The 17,072-nt window shown below is 52.4% G+C and overlaps 1 protein-coding gene across 1 annotated transcript; it reads left to right on the top strand.

The window, feature by feature from the left end:
* Positions 1-359: 359 nt before the first annotated feature.
* LOC119256657 (brain-specific angiogenesis inhibitor 1-associated protein 2-like protein 2) lies at positions 360-16,844 on the top strand (the record flags this gene model as incomplete). The annotated part of the gene is made up of 8 exons (XM_037524434.1): positions 360-762; positions 1,807-1,882; positions 2,777-2,863; positions 3,269-3,330; positions 10,255-10,326; positions 10,546-10,662; positions 11,452-11,598; positions 16,692-16,844. Coding segments are annotated over exons 1-8 (765 nt in total), but the record flags the coding sequence as incomplete, so codon positions are not given.
* Positions 16,845-17,072: the final 228 nt, after the last annotated feature.

The raw sequence follows: 17,072 nt of genomic DNA, 5'->3' as shown, positions 1-17,072 counted from the left end.
AGGTCATCGAAAGGTGGCAGCCAGGCAGGCCCACGTGCCCCACGGTGGGGTTCAGGGAGACCCCCATTTGCCCAGGGAGGGGTGAGGCCCAGAGAGGGCAGGGAGCTCTGCAAGGTTGGCCCCCAGCTCTGAGCTCCCCCCGACCCCAGCAGCATGGCCTGGCCTGCTGGTGGGTGGGACAGTCTCGCCTTTGGGGTGTGTTCAGCCTTCCGAAGGGTCAGGGCGGAGTGGCCTGACCGCAGCGATGGCCTTCGGGTGCGTTCAGGTTTTGGGGGCCGGCTCTGTTGGGGAGGGTCCCGGAGGAGGGTGCTGAGCAGCTCTAGCCCAAGAGGGAGGGCAATGCCCAGAATAGGCAGGCAGCGGGTGGGGATCCCCCTGGAACTGGGGGCCCTGACTGGCCTGGGAAGCCTCGTCCCTGAAGAGATGCGGCCCGTCCGTGCGTGCCCACCGGCCCGGGGCTCAGAGGGGTAAATAATTGAAGGGCAGGTCACACGAACCCGCTCGTCACAGGATGCCTTCCCGGGTCCGGTTACGCCCCAGATGGCGTTCTGACATCCCTGGCTGGTGAATAATTAAGCTGCCGCCTCCTTCCCGCCCCCTTCTGCCACTTCCTTCCCTGCCCGCTGAGCAGTGGGCAGCAGAGCACCGGCCCCAGCGCTCCTGCCCCGCCAGGTCCGCCAGCCTCCTGCCCGCACCGGGTGCTCCCCGCTCATGGCCCCCGAGATGGACCAGTTCTACAGGTCCACCGTGGCCATCTACAAGGTGAGCGCCAGCCAGGCCCGGCGGGGCTCCGCTCCCAGGGCACGCAGGTCGGGCCTGCTGCCGAAGACAGGGTGGACACGGCTGCGGCGTGTTCTGGGAGGGAGGCCCGGAGCCTGCTGGGTTGAACTGGGGCGAGGGTTGGGATCTATGAGGACAGTCAGCACCCAACCCGAGGCCCTCAGGGCCGTCTGCCTCAGGCTGGGAGCCCCCAACTCCCAAACTCTGGGCAAGGCAGGACAAGCAGGGGGCCTGCAGTTGGGGGCAGAGGCCCGTGGAGCCACCTGGCCCCGGAGTGGGGGTTCTCTATCCCTGAGTCTCACTTTCCCTCTGCTCTGTCATCTCCGGGGCCTTCCCTCACACTTCCTGCTCCGCAAGAGGGGGCGGCTGCTCTCTCCATGGACATCTGTTCCGTACCTGTGGTGTGTGGGATCCCTTCGCACACCCTGCCTACGGCGGGGGAAATAGTCACCCCATTTGATAGATGAGAAAGCAAGGCCAGAGAGGCTAAAAGTCTGTGCCAGGTCACAAGGGAAGAAGGGAGAGGGGTCACCGGGATTGGCAGCAAGACCCAAGTCTAAGTCCCAGCCCAGGGGTCTCCACGGTGCAGCTGGCCATGGCCTCGTTCCGGGGGCTCCTGAGAGGGCAAGGTCTGCCCTGGACACTGAGGCGACTGTCTAGCCCAGTGTCCAGCCCGGCAAGGCCTGTTCTCAGGACAGGGCTGGGCCACGGCCAGATGGGGGCTGTGCCAGGCAGGCAGGCTTCCCCAGAGAAGTCACTTCCAGGTGACTGTCTGGGAGCGAGGTCCCGCCAGGACAGGTGTGTGAACAGGAACTGGCCCAGGGGACCCTGGCTGGAACGGGAGCCCAAGATAAGGCCTCTGAGGCCTCTGCAGCCAAGAGCCCGATGTGGGGAGACCCCAAGTTTCTAGATGGACTTCCCTGGAGTTGGAAGCCACTCACCGGGGCTGGGGTGCCCTGCTCCTGAGGCCTGGTCCTCCTTCCTCTCCCAACCTCGCTGCTCTGTCCCATGTTCCTTGGGCTCCAGAGCATCATGGAGCAGTTTAACCCTGCGCTGGAGAACCTGATCTACTTGGGGAACAACTACCTCCGGGCCTTCCATGGTGAGTGCCTGGCTTCAGGCGCCAGCCCCTTAGTACCACGCCCCCTTCCACCTGACCCTAGCACACAGACCTGCCCCCCACCCATATTGTCTGCACCCCACACCAGACACTCCACCCATCCTCACCCCTACACACTCCTAGCCACCACCGTCACCCTCACACCCCTGCAGCCGAGACCCCCTCACACAACCACAGCTTCCTGTGCCCTCTCCTGCAGGGGCCCCTGGAGCTCCCAGGGTACACTGCCCTGCCCCGTGGGTTCTGCACACCCCAACAACACGTAGGTCGTGCCAGTGGGTGCTGCTGGGAACCCGCCGCCAGGCCTACCTCTGCACCCAGCCTGCCACTGTGCCCGAGCATTCTCACCCCTCCAGGCCCATCCACACACCCACAACCAGACCTTACCACCCACTCGCTGCCCATGAAACACCTGCCCTCCCCCCACTTCCTAGCAATCCCTCCACCGGCATCAAGCAAAAGAGGGAGCAGGCCCTGTGACCGACAGGCCAAAGGCATACCCAACCCCGCCCTGCCCTTGGGGACTTGAGCTTCAAAACCCTTCTCCTCTCTGAGCCCCCACCCCATGCCCCTCCCCCTACACTCCCCAACACTCTGGCCCACACCTTCCTGATGCCTGTGCCCTCACCCCAAGACATGCTTGCCCCATCTGGTTCAGGGCCAGACCCTGGGCCCCCACGGAGCACCCCCATTCTGCCCCCTCTCTCCTGGTCACCACCGCTTCTCCACACACCACCCAGGGCCTCCTCCTTCTCCCTCCACCTCCGCCAGGGGTGCCCTACAGTGACCCTCACATTGTTTGAGGGAAGGAGGATCCCAGAGGCGGGGGCTGGTGGAGAAGGCCGTGGGATTGGACCACCCCTTCTTGCCATGCAGCTCTGTCCCAGGCGGCCGAGGTGTACTTCACCGCCATCCAGAAGATCGGGGAGCAGGCCCTGCAGACCTCCACCTCGCAGATTCTGGGTGAGGCGCTGCCTGTCCTCTACACCCCCCTCACCTCGCGCCTGAGGGCCACTCCTCCCAGCCCACCCCACCCTACACCCCTCTAGATCCCAGGCCTGGTTCCCTGCTGTCCCTGTTGCGGCCTGGGGCCTGTCTGGCCCACTATCCTGGAACCCCAGAAGGGTTCGCACTCCTGGGAAATGCCTTCCACAGGATTTGCCACCCAAGGCCATGGCCCAGACTCTCACTGGGGAGCCCAGCCACTCCCCACCACTCCCTGCGGGATTGATCCAGGGCGAGGACCATGGACCAGCAGGGGCTGCAGGACTTTGGTCCTGAAATCTGGCCCCAGGCAGGCCCAGTTTCTGTGGAAGGACATTGGGTGGGGCAGGCATCCCCTGAGGCTGCTCTTCTCTGGGCCTCCAGGTGAGATCCTGCTGCAGATGTCGGACACCCAGAGGCACTTGAACTCTGACCTGGAGTTGGTGGTGAGTGTCTGACCCCCTGGCCTGGTGGTGTCACTAGCGAGATCAGGTGTCACTGCATTCCAGGGATAAGGGCCCAAACCTTCCCAGGGTAGATTCCAGGCCCTCAGGGCGACAGCCACGGGTGCTCATTTAACTGCTGCTTCTGTCCAGGCCCCTACCCTGGGGTTTCTGTCTCCATTCACAGAGGAGGAAACTGAGTCTCAGCAGCCAGTCACTAGCCTGACAGCAGAGTGAGTGGAGGATATAGGAAGGAGGACCCCTCCTCTGCTGCCTCCCCAAACTCACTGTCTGCTCTCTGAGGAGCAGCCACTGGTGCTCACGAGTGAACCCCTCCACGCCCCAGCTCCATCGTAGACAAGTTACTTCACCTCTCTGGGCCTCAGTTTACCTGTCTGTCAAATGGAGACAATCCCAAGGAGAGCTTTGTAGGATTCTTGTGAGAATTAAGGTACTGGATAAGTATAAGCCGTTTTCCTGGGTTCCCTCAGCACCCCCATGCAGCTTGACTGAGCACCCACCCACGCCAAGACTATGGTCTCTGCACTCCGCACCTCCCCTGCTGAGATCACACGCGCCACAAGGGCCGGCCGGGCCTTCTCTCTGTAGCTCCAGGGCCTAAAATGGGGCCTGGCACTGAGCAGGGCTTCCCTGATTGTGGCCAGAAAGAAAGAGCTTGAAAAAGATGGGGGGCTTGCCCCAGGAAGGAGAGGAGAAGAGAGGGGCTCCAGGGGCGCCATGGTTGTTCTCGTGCCTGAGTACGCACGGAAGTGTCTGGAGAAGGGAGCCCAGCAGAGCGGGGAGTGATGGGTGCTGATGCTGAGGGCCTGGGGAGCTTTAGGAGGAAATTTCAACTCCCTGAGATAGTTGGTGGCTCTCAAGCGTGGTGGGGGAGCCCCAAGCAGTCAGGAAAACTTTCCGCTTTGGCTTCCATGTTGAACTGGGGAACAGTTTTACCAACAACCAAAGTGCCTTCAACTCCCTGTGGTAAAATGCTCGTCCCGACCCACTCCCAGTGTGTGTGTGTGTGTGTGTGTGTGTGTGTGTGTTGGGGGGGCTCCTAATTGTGGGTCATAAAACGCTGCCAGTCTGATGCTCTCACTTATCTGCTGGGATATTTCTATAAGGAAATGCTCCCGCATCCCCTTCTCCTGGGTCGTTGCCGGCCACAGCTGGGCCAAGGCTGCACACTTCCTTCACTTTGATAAGTCAAGTGCTTTGGTAAGATAAACACTTGTAAGATCCTGACTTTGCTCACTGTCATTCTCTGAAGGCAATCAATTAGCTTTCTTTTTTTTTTTTATTATCTCCATTTTGTAGTGCTTAGCATCATCATGTCATAGACAGAAACATAGTTGATGTGTCTCCATCCTTGGCAATTGTCCTTATTGAAGTTGAAAATGTCCCCTCTTGGCCAGTAGAAGCCTCTTCCACGCGCCTCTGCGCCCTTCCAGCTCCACTCTCACAGTGCTCCTCGGCTCTCTGACAAATGGCAAATGTCTGACAAATGTCTCAGCCTCATCTGCAATTTTGTTGCTCTCAACACAGAATCAAACATCTCTCCACCAAGCCCTGCTTTTCATTTTCCGTGGAAAGTGACATTTGAAGAGCATCCCCAGGCACTAGGAGTGTTCGTTGCCACTGGGTTGATCATTGTTTCCAGGTCTTTCTAGGGGCCAGAGCTGTAGATACATGTATACACATGAATACATAGATGCAAAACACACATGTGTACACTAAATATCATATGTGTACATGGCTATATTTGTATTTACTGATAAAATTCTTCACATGTTCACACTGATTCGTCCATCAAGTTTTTATAAACCTCTTTGATTCACTAAATCTCCTCTGTTCTACACCAGGAATCTTGTTTCTCAGGAATGAAAAGAATGAAAGAATGACAGAGAATGAAAGAATGACAACAGCCCGCGTGACCCATTGGCTTTATCTTGCAATTCGTCCCCAGCAGCCATTACCAGGCTGGTTCTTTAAGCATCGCTTGTATGAATTAGTTTTTATCAAGAGATTTACATAATAAAAACCCTGCTCTAAAGGGTTGCTTTTGATGAGTTTTGACAATTGTTCACACTCAACCCCATCCTAAATAGGATTTAGAAGATTTCCATCAGTCTAGAAAGTTCCTTTGTGTCCTTTTCACATCAATCCTGGCCCCAGAGACAACCACTTCTGGTTTCTATCTCTAGGGATTAATTTGGCCTGTCTTAGGAGCTCATGTGAACAGCGCCATGTAGTGTGTGCGCCTTGTGTCCCGCCTCCTCGCTCAGCATCTGCCTATAAGACTGGGCCATGTCGTCACATGTTGCTGCTCTGTCTGTCTGATGCTTAGAGCGCCACTGTGTGAACACACCACAGTGTGTTCCCCCGTTTTTCTATGGATGGTCATTTGGGTTGTTTCCAGTTTGGGCTTTATGAGCATGGACATTCTAACACAACAAATCTTTTGTGGCTGTGTTTTCATTTCTCTTGGGTAAAGACCTAGGAATAGAATTATGGGTCGTAGGGCTGACATATTCAGCTTTCTAAGAAACTGCCAAGAGCACTCCAAAGTTCTCATATTCTCCACTCCCACAGCCATGTATGAAAGCTGCTGTTTACACCCTTGCCAACATTCGACGCTATCAGTCTTGTTTATTTTAACCATTCTAGTGGAAACGGGATGGTACCTCATGGTGTTTTTATTTTGCACATTCTGATGACTAACGACTATAATGAGTTTATTGGATATGTTTATATCTTCTTTCGTGACATGATTATCTCTTGCCTATCTTTTATTGAGTTTTGCTTATCGTTGACCTATAGAAAATATTTATATAGTAAAGATAGGAATCCTTCATCATAAGTATGGATCATGAATGTTTTTACCAAGCTTTAACTTATCTGTTTTTTTTTATGAGTGTCTAAGATGAGCAGAAATTTTAGATTTTTTTATGAAAACCAATATGACAATGCTTTTGTGCTTGTATCTTATCCAAGAAATCTTTTTTTATCCCCATGACAAAGATGATGTCCTAAGTTTTCTTTTTTCTTTTTTTTTTTAAAAGATTTATTTATTTATTTATATAAGAACCAGGGTACAGGCCAGATGCACGGGAGGGTGAAAGGATTCACCAGAGACATAGCAGGGAACAGAACAGGCAGACTGACAAAGTATACTGCTGAGGGGAGCAGCGGGTACGACAGGAGAGATCTGCCTCGCTGGCCAGGCGGGATCGAACCAGCGCTGCAGAGGCTGCAGACAGCTTCACAGTGCGTCACTCAACCGCCTGTGCCACCAGGGGAGGCCCTGATGTCCTAAGTTTTCTTATAGAAATTCTATGTTCTAAACTTTACTTTTATTCTATGATCCTTCTCAAATTCATTTTGTATACGAGAGGTGCAAGTATTCAGTTGTTCAGCATAAAAAAGACTTTTCTTTACCCACTGAATTAACCTGGTGTCTTGGTCAAAAATTGAGTTGCCACATATGTGTGGGTCTGCTTCTAGATTCTCTGCTTAGTTCTGTTGATGATTTGTTCATCCTTATCCACATACCACGTTGTATTAAGTACTGTAGCTTCATAGTAAGTCTAAGAATTTTGTTCTTCTTTTTAAAAATGATTTTGCCCATATAAGATGCTTAGCAATTCAAAATAGATTACAGAATCAGCTTGTGCTTTTCTTCAAGGAAAAAACACTGGACTTTTGATAGGGATTGTACTAATCCCTAAATCAATGGTCATCTTTTTTTTTTTTTAAAGATTTATTTATTTATTTATTTATACAAGCACTGGGTACAGTCAGAAGCGCGGGAGGGTGAGAGAATTCACCAGAGCCAGACCGGGGAGCAGAGCAGGCAGAAGGACCGAAGTACACTGCTGAGGGGAGCAGCGGGCGGCAGGAGAGGTCTGCGCGCCATGTGGGACCCTCCTCCGGTGTCCGGGGAGCAGTCAGGGATCGAACCGGCGCTGCAGAGGCTGCGGGCAGCTTCGCAACCCAGCGCTCAACCGCTGCGCCACCGGGGAGGCCCTTAATAGTCATCTTAACAATGATGAATCTTCTGATCCATGAACATGGAATATTTTTCCATTATTTCACTAAGAAATGTTTTCACATTTTCAGTGTAAGTTTTATACATCTTTTCATAGAATTATTCCTGTGTTTGATGTTTTTTGAAGCCCTTGTAGTTGGCATTTTTAATTTCATGTTCCAATTATTCATTGCTTGACTTATAGCCAAACAAGTAGGCGCACCCTGGCTACTGTACTAAGAATAAATGATAAAGAGTGGAGGGAAAAGCAGAAGTAGGAAGACCAGTCAGCAGGCTGTGGAGATAATCCAGGGAAGGGAGGATGTGGCTTGAGAAATGGTGGCAGCCGTAGTTGTGTTGAGGAGAGATCAGACTGAAGCGAAAGCCAACAGGATTGTCTGATGGATTGGATGTCAGTCGCTAGAAGGAAAAGCAAAGTCCAAATAATTCCAAGGTCCTATCCTGACAACTAGAAAAGTAGAGTTGCCATTAGCTGAGGTGGAAAAAATTAAATGTGGTGCGGTTGGGTGGAAGGGAGGCATCAGGGGCTCAATTTTAGACATGGCCAGCTTGAGACCTTGTTAGAAAACCAGCCAGAGAGCCAGTGTGGCCTGGTCAGTTGTATGTGTGAGACTGGAGCTTGGGGGAGAAGGCTGCACTAGGGCCTAGATCCGGGGACCACCAGCACGTGGACTGGATAAGTTCACTAAGAGTGGATGCAAAGTGAGAAAGGGAGAGGTCTGGCGGGGACGCTGGGAGCTGAGGGAAGGTGTTTCAGTAGGATGGGGTATAATCACCCTTGTCTAGAATGATGACAGGGGAGCCGGGTGAGACCTGAGAATTGGCCATGGGATTTGACCTTGGTGGTTTTAACAAAAACATGCTTGTTACTAGGGAGCAGCACTCACCCCACTGGAGAGGGCGCAAGGGCACATGGGAGGAAAGGCGCCGGGTGAGCCCACAGGGACAGTTTGCTCAAGGTGGTTTTTCCATACACATGGTAGAAGTTTCTTGGGAGTTACTGGAGTAACTGTACCCAGAGTTTACAGGCATGTTGTCAGCCGTGGGGGGGGGGGCTGCTCTCAGCCTCCAGGAGGAGCCTGTAGGACCCGCTAATGAGGTGTGTGCCCAGGGGAGGCGAGTGGGAGAGGTGGTCTCCCTTCTGGCCTTCTGGGACTCCCTCTGACTGCCTTGGGGTTGGCAACTTCCTGGTTTCGGAAACCACCTGCTGAGCACAGACAGTGCTCCAGTTCCCAGCTGTAAGAGCTCAAAGTTCGCGGCAAGGATCAGCCTCTTCCTCGATCTACTTCTCAGAAGCTTGTCAAAGGCGTTCCATTAGCCCAGTCAGGGCGCTGAGGCTCTAGCTGATGGGGCGCCCGGGGTATGTGTCCTTACCTCGTCGGGGATCTCAGCCAACCGAGCATGGCAGTGAGAGGAGTGACAGTCCAGCTTTCCTGCTCCCACATGTTTCTACCGCGTGTCCCAGTTCATGCACCTCAGGAAGCCGGCGCGATGACGAATGACGTGGAGGGTGGCTTGTTCCGACTCCGGGTTTCCTCGGCAAGGGAGTGGGCCAGGGTCAACAGATTAGGGGGATAGCAGAGTCCTCCACTTGTCTGCTGCCAAAGAGCCCTTGGGGCTGCATTTCCCGAACATGTCAATAGAGCTCTGGCCCCCAGAACGCCCTGAGGAGGGCCTCCCAGACTCCCGCGGTTCTCAGCTGGCAGGTGGTGGCGGCAGGTGTCCCCTCCGCCCATCCACCTTGGCGACAGCCCACTCCGTCCCGCGGGCCTCGCCTGCCTGCTCTGCGGTGATTACGGCAGCGCCGCGCGCCCGTGCCACGTGTGGCTTTAATATTTTCAGCGGCCCTGGGTGTAGCTCACGTGTGTCTCTCCAGGTTCAATTCACCATCTCTGTTAGTGCCGTGGTTACAAAGTTGCCTGGGTTTTGAGGGTTCCCCCAACCCCGATCTCCCATGATCCCTGGTGTTTATATTGGGCGATTTTGCAGGATGTGAGGATGTTCAGGGACACACTTTATGTCTGAGCAGAAGTCCTGGCCCACCTCTTCAGGGGGACGCAGGCAAGGGCGAGGCGAGGGAGGCGCCGGGGGCCCTTGCTGTGGGGTCTCCCCGCTGCAGGTGGGAAGGCTCGCTGCCTTACTTCCAGGGTCCAGCAGGAAGGGGCCCCCCATCAGGCAAAAATGAGGACTCAGGGCTCACATCATCGTCGTCTCCCCGCGCACACATGCCCACTGGCAGCCGCAGCTTGGGGGGAGGCCATAGCCAGTCCCGAGAGACCACACTTAGCAGTTACTAAGGTTTCAAAAACAAATGTAGGGGGTAAAGTTAAAACTCAGAGTGTTTATAATTTGCTGGGTTTCCCCTGCATACCTGGAGGAGATGAGCAGCGCTCCTTTCCCAGGCATTGCCCTACCCCAGACCTAGCGCACCCCAGGCACAGTGTGAGGCATGCGGGGGGCTGTGCCAGTGGCCACCAAGGGCTGTGGAATCAAACTTATCAGATTTATAGATCTGGATGCCAGAGACCATCTGGCCAAGCCCTTCCCGTTGCAGATGGGGACACGGGAGCCAGAGAGGGCAGCAAGTTGTCAAAAGTCACAGAGTAAACCAAGGGCAGGACATACCTCTTCTGAGTCTGAGCTCTACCCCTGCCCCCAACTTCACCCCCAACTAAAGTCTCAACAGTTCTGAACACTTACCCTGTGCCAGGCCCAGCCCACAGAGCCAGGAGATGGGTTATAACCAGAGGCCTGGTAGGAAATTCTGTCCTATGGCTAGAGGAACCAATTAATGTGTTGGACTGGGCATTGCAGGGGATGCCAGGGCCTGGGAATAATGAGGCCACCCTGATCAGCCCTGCCCTGCACTCCACCAGGTGCAGACATTCCATGAAGACCTGCTGCAGCACTTGGAGAAGAACACCAAGCTGGACATGCAGTTCATCAAAGTGAGTCAGGCTGCCCCACCTCGGCCCCAGCCCATCACAGGCAGCACTGCTTCTCCCCACCTGCCCCACAGGCACACTGAGGCCACTGGGCATTGGCTGGCCCTAGGGGATGCACATCCCCATTGAGCCTCTCCGGCCCCATCCAGCACTCTGCCCCACGATCTCGGTGTTTGAGCTTTGTTGGCAACGTTTTTTCCTCCTCTCCCTGCCCCACCCAAGGACAGCCGCCAGCACTACGAGATTGAGTACCGCCAGCGAGCCGCCAACCTGGACAAGTGCATGTCGGAGCTGTGGCACATGGAGCGCAAGAGGGACAAGAATGCATGGGAGATGAAGGTGCAAGGGCTAGTGGGATGCAGCCTGGGGGGTGGTGCCCTCTGAGCTCCCCCACCCAGCACCGGCCAACTCTGGAGTATGGCTCACCCCATCCTTTGTGGTGAGCATAGCTGGAAGGGTCAGGCGGCTCCCCGTGGGGCAGGAGTCACTGGCTCATAAGGACCCCCACAGCACTGCTACTAGCCCTGCCGCTTCCTGACCCTCCCCAGGTTCCCCAGGCCTCCCTCTCTCCTCCTCCATGAGAAAACCCAAGGCCATCCTTAGCAAAGAGAAAATCCCATCAGCAGCCCCGACATCCTCTATCTCCCTCCTGCCCCTGGCTAAGGTCATTTCTTCCTCCCAGGCTCAGCGCCCCATCCCTGGCTTCTACATCCAAGACCCAATCCCACAGAAGAACTGTCTTTTCTGATTCATCTTCTGGCTCCCTTGATAAGCTCTTATCTCTCCTCTGCAGAATGTGCTCTCCTGAGTGGGAAATTATTAACCAACTCATTCACATTTTCATTAAGCCAACCTCCCTAGGCCCCACATCTGTGCAAAGTGCTGGGGAAAAAGGGATGGCTCAGCACCAGCCTGCCTGGGAGAAATTGCCCAGGCCAGGGGGATGCAGAGGCCAGGCTCACGAGAGGGCAGACTCAGGAACCAGGATGGGCTGAGTGCTCAAGGGAGGCTTCCAGGAGGAGGCACCTGAGTCAGAAGGGACAGGGACACTTGGGACAGCTGGCATTCATGGGGGCTGTGATGAAGCACCTACCTACTGCCTCCAGCCAGAACCCCCTGTCCCCACAGGAGAGCGTGAACCGGCTGCATGCCCAGATGCAGGCCTTCGTGTCGGAGAGTCAGCGCACAGCTGAACTGGAAGAGAAGCGGCGATATCGCTTCTTGGCTGAGAAGCACCTAGTGCTGTCCAACGCCTTCTTGCAGTTTTTTGGCCGGGTGAGCTGGGGCTGCAGGACTGTGAATGGGCACTTCCAGGGGTGAACTGGGAGCTGGGAGTGTGCAAGAATTTCCTGCCCATCTTCCCTTTCCCTTCTTTCCTCCCTTTCCATAGATGTCTGTCTATTTGCTCTCTCCATCTGTTTCTCTGTTGACTCATTTCTGTGTTCATTTATATCACTGGATAGTCATTCATTTATTCGTTTATGATTTTGTTTATTCTCATATTCATTCATTAGCTCATGCATTTGTTTACATATGAGCCGTTTATTTTTTCATTCCTTCAGGCATACATTCACCATTCACAAATTCATCAATTTGTAGGTTTATTCAATTATTGTCTATTAATTTATCTTTTTTTTGTTAAAGATTTATTTATTTATTTATACAAGCACTGGGTACAGTCAGAAGCATGAGCGGGTGAGAGAATTCACCAGAGCTAGAGCAGGGAGCAGAGCAGGCAGAAGGACCGAAGTACACTGCTGAGGGGAGCAGCGGGCGGCAGGAGAGGTCTGTGCCCCATGTGGGACCCTTGCCCGGTGGCCAGGGAACGAACCGGAGCTGCAGAGGCTTTGGGCAGCTTTGCAACCCAGCACTCAACCACTGCGCCACCTGGGAGGCCCTATTAATTTATCTTATTTAAATCTTCTATGCTTTCATTATATCTGGTATACTAGTCAGATTCTTTCATTTCTCATTTGGATTCCTAATGGATTTTGCTTTCTGTATTTAGCTGCCATGTTGTTTAGTGCTTTGGAGTTTGTGACAATGACATCTTCTTTATAAATATTTCTATGTATCTACTAAATGTTCCTCATAATTTAGTCTGAAACTTTCAAAATCAATTTTGCTGGAGATTAATATTGCTCATCCTAACTTCTCCTCCCTTATTTCTTGGTTTTAACTGTGTTTTCTGTTATTAGCGTCAGCTCAATTGGTTTTGACCAATCAGACAATGTATGTCTTCTAACAGAAGAATTTATCTTATTTCTATTTCCCCCATTTAACACAGTAACTGATATGCCTATTTTATTCCTTCTAGAAAACATGGGTTCACTGTATTTCCTTTGTCATTTCTTCTTTTCCCCCCATTCTTATTCTAGTCAGTTTCCACCTCTGTAGTTTGGAAAGTTCTACCGTTCTTTTCCTCCTTACTAATGGTTTCCTCACATTGTGACCCTTAAAATCACATCTCTTGTTTATATCTTTAAAAATATATATTGACACCCCACACACTACTTAGTCTATTGATCCCACCACCGCCACCCTATAAAATGAGATCTTGAGAAGGATTTCCTGCCCTTCCAAATACTTTATGATGAGTACTTTAGAAAATGTTTACTGCTCCCCTCAGCCGCTCCAAGCCCCACTTCTTGGTTTTGCCGAGATAACTTCAGGACTTAGTTCCAGATTCTCACTGGTCATTTCTTTGCAGCCTGGCCCTTCTATTTCAAGAGACTTTGCTTGGATTACATATGTTACCTTGCTCGGTGCACTAACAGCATCCACTAGCATTTCACCACATGCGTGATCAGATACACTGCTCACCACTGTCCTCACTCTCCTCCACCTCCTACTGGCCTGAGGTCTCTCCTTTGATTAAATTGTGGTGGTTAGAGAACACTCCTGAGTATTTTCTGCAGACACACTGAGTGCTTGTACATCATAGAAGTCTTCTTTTATCCTGACTATTGAGTGCCAGGTTGACTGGTTGCAGAACTCCATACATACGGGTATCTTCTCCCCGCCTCTGAGATGACATACCTTCTCCCAGTGCCCTATGTTGTAGATGCTGAGCCTGATGCTGGTCTGTCTTCTCCCTTTCAGTAACTGGATCTTGGACGCTTGAGGCTTTTGTGTCCTTAGGGCTCAAAACTTGCCCAGACACTACTGAGATGAGTGCCTGTTGGTGCTCCTTCATTCTGTAGGCTCAAATCAGTCTCAGCCCGAGCAGCTATTACCTCCTCCATTTCTTTAATTATTACCTCTTTGCCATCTTTCTTTTTCTCTTCTTTAAAATGTTTTCTCCTTGTGAATATTCTTGTTTTTCTTTTCTTTTTTTTAATTGAGGTAACATTGATTTATGACACCGCCTCTGATTCAGAGGCCGAGGGCCCACTCCCCAGATGGATGTCCCTCTGCCACACCACCGCCATGAGCCCCACGCTTCTCCCCCAGGCTCGGAGTTGGTTCCTCCTCACACCCTCCTCTCCCAGTGACCCTCCCGAGGAATTTTTTTTCAGCAGTTTTACTGAGATATAGTGAGCGTAGCATGCACTTTGCATGTTACAGAAATTAGCTCTTTCTTAGGGGTGAATTGCAAATATTTTCCTTAGTTCCTCACTTATCTTTGAAGTTGCTTTTAGTAGGTTTTGCCATGTTAAGAAAATGTATCCTTATTTCATCAAATTTATTGGTCTTGTTATAGGACAGGGAGAGGGTCAGCCCAAACCCCGCAAACCTGCCTATTCTAAATGGGTTCTGCCATCCGCTGCATCAACACAAAAACATATAAGACTTTAATGGGAAGGAACTTTAATAAAAGTAGGAAACAATACAGGAAAGGCAAAGAGTCTAGTTTCTAAATGAAGCACCCAAAGTTACCCGTCCCCTCATGGGTAAAAGTCCATCCAAATGGGATTGGCCCAGAACAAGGCCCCAAAGCCTGCCACAAGTCTAAAGCATCTTCCAGTGGGGACCCACAGAAAAGGGTCAGAAATAACCAGACAAGCCCGGAAGGAAAAGAGCAAAATCAACATCAAGATAAAAACTGCCATTGTCACCTCCCCATGGGTCTCACCCACATCTGTGTCACTCAGCCTACGACCAAAAGACAAGCGCAGTTTCTTCACGTGTCTCTAGGCTCCATGCGCCTCCTCCAGGTCTCCTGGCTCCATCCTGCTTCCTTCCTCAGTCTCTTCTGCAGCTTCTCCTCTTCCTGCTCAGCTCCACCCTCCCTTGGGTGGGGCAGGGAACCTCCCCCTTTCCTGGGGACCACCCTGTTACAGTCTTTTATAGTTTTTTTAAAAATCATATTTGGAAGGGCCTGTCAGCTACACAAATACTTTTAAAATTCTCCCGTGGTCTCCTCTGTGTTTTTCAAACTCTGCAGTGTTTTTCCCCAAACACTAACTGAACTACCTGGGGGCAGGGCTGAGGGCAGACAGTTAACTTAAGTTCTGTCCAGGCCTGGACTCCCTGTATCCCGAGCATCCTGGTAGGTGCTCCCTGTTAAATGTTCTCAAATTGGACAAATCCCCCTCTTAATTATGGCATGTAGACTGTAATGGACTCGCTTTGCTTACTGTCACTGAAAAAAAGTGCACAGGCTTTTAAAATGTATCCTGTTTTGCTAGTTAATTTTGCAAGGAAATAGAGCATGTGTCCAGCTAGGGACCAGCTGGCCTAGTTGCTACTGTGACATGGGACCCTGAGTCTTTCTATCTTGCTGCCTGAGAGCACTCTGAAGTTTGTAGCAGGGAGAAATCATGAAAAGGCCCAGGAAGCTTCCTCACACCGCGTCAGCACAGACCATCCCCTCATTACTGGGTGTGAGGCCTTGAGTTAGTCACTAACTGCTCTGACCCTCAGCTAATATATGGCACTTACCTCCCAGGGCTAATGCACTTGTCCATAAAGGTATCGATTACGGTATCATTATCTTAACATAGAGCCTGGCACAGAATAAATGTTTTTCCTAAGGGGACAGTCTTGAGCTAGACCTTGGAGGAGGGGATGTTTGAAAAGAAAGTGGAGAGAACTTTATAACTGGAGAGCACAGTATTTTGATTATACCTGGGAAATCATTTATAGAGTTGTGATAACAGACAGGTCGATGCCATGAGATAGAGTTCCCAAGTAAAGGGAGAAACTAGAGTTCCCAAGTAAAGGGAGCATGCTGTGCGAGCAGTGTCATGCCACTTGGGAAGTAGCTGGGGTGGGCAAGAGGCAGAGAGCAAAGGGAAAGTGACCCAGAGCCTTTATTATGTTTTTCACGAGGTCAAAGCCTGATAAGCAAGTTTAGAGTCTAGGGTTGGAGAGTTTGAGTAGTTTCAGTGGACTCTAGGCTGTAGACTACTAGCCTCTAGTTGTCTGAGAGCTGGCCCTGGGGCGACTTAGGGCAGAATTACTGTGTAAGTTAAATAAAGGAAGTGGCGAGGGATATGAGTTTTGAGTTAGTTGGTATGCATGCAGAAGGAATACTCACAGGCAAGTTGTTTATTACCCCTGGGATAGTCAGCCCTGGGAGGCGCAGTCTCTCCAGGATTAGTAAAGTCCCAGAATTAAAAAAAAAAAAAGGAATTAATCCACACAGCCAGTCTAACATCTAAAGTTTCTCCCATCACAAAATGATGTGGACTATATGATCAGGGCTGAGCTTCCTGTCCTTGACAGTATTCAAGTATGTTGGATGCCCATGTGTGGTGGCTACCGGAAATAGGATTCTATGTACATGACTGCGATCGACCAGAAAACTCTATTTGAAAGGCCCCTTTTAGAAAACTACTCAAACTGGCTTAAATGGAAAAAAGTATTTATTACTTTAGTTACTGGGAAGTGGGAAGGTTTCAGGTATAGCTGGATCCAGGAGCACACAAGATGTCTCCAGCGATTTGCCACACCCTGTTCATTAGTTTTAGCACCTTATGTTGGCTTTGCTCTACCTATTCTTTAGCAAATCACCTATTATTTAGCAAACCCCTGAAGTGAAAGGACGTACTGGTTTACAGTTTAGTTCAGGGTAAGTACTGAGATTGGGTTCTTCAGTGAGTGCCATCCTGGAGCCCATCACTATAGCCAGGAGAATGGGCAACTTGAGTTTCCCCCTTCCTTTTATAGCCGGGCAGTGGGCAGCCCATCCAAAGCACATGGACTGAGAGAGAAGGCGGGGGAAGGTCCTCCAGGAAAACTGAGGTGCTTTTGAGCAAAGAGGAGGCGGGATGGACGACACAGTGACACCGCGGTGTCTTTTGGTTCCTTCTGGCTAGAAAAAAGGTCATTCCTCACCTTGCAGGGTCGTCGTCCCCAGGTCTAGGTGCCACCTGTGAGTTGGGGGCCACTCAGACCTGACGGCCGCCCGTGTCCCCGCCCAGGCCCGGGGGATGCTCCAGAACCGCGTGGTGCTGTGGAAGGAGCAGTCAGAGGCCAGCCGCGCGCCGTCCCGCGCCCACTCCCCGGGCCTGCTGGGGCCCGTGCTGGGGCCGCCCTACCCCTCGGGCCGCCTGACGCCCACCCGCCTGGACATGGTGAGGCCCTGGGCACTCCCACTGCCGCTCGTGCCCCCGCCGCCATTCGCGCCCCCGCCGCCCCGGCGCTCTCCGCGGGGCCCTGGGGGCTGAGGCCCGCCGCCTGGAGCCTCCTCCCGCCCAGGGCGCCCCTCTACGTCGCGCCCCTCAGCCGGCCCTTCCGCCCCGGCGCGGCCTCCGCGCCCCGGGTGGCTCGGCCGGCGCCCCGTGAACCCCTACGCCGACGTC

This window comes from Talpa occidentalis, unplaced genomic scaffold, assembly GCF_014898055.3.
Source record: "Talpa occidentalis isolate TD23 unplaced genomic scaffold, MPIMG_talOcc4v2.1 talOcc4.361, whole genome shotgun sequence".
NCBI lineage: Eukaryota > Metazoa > Chordata > Mammalia > Eulipotyphla > Talpidae > Talpa > Talpa occidentalis.
This window is presented reverse-complemented; position numbering and strand designations above follow the sequence as displayed.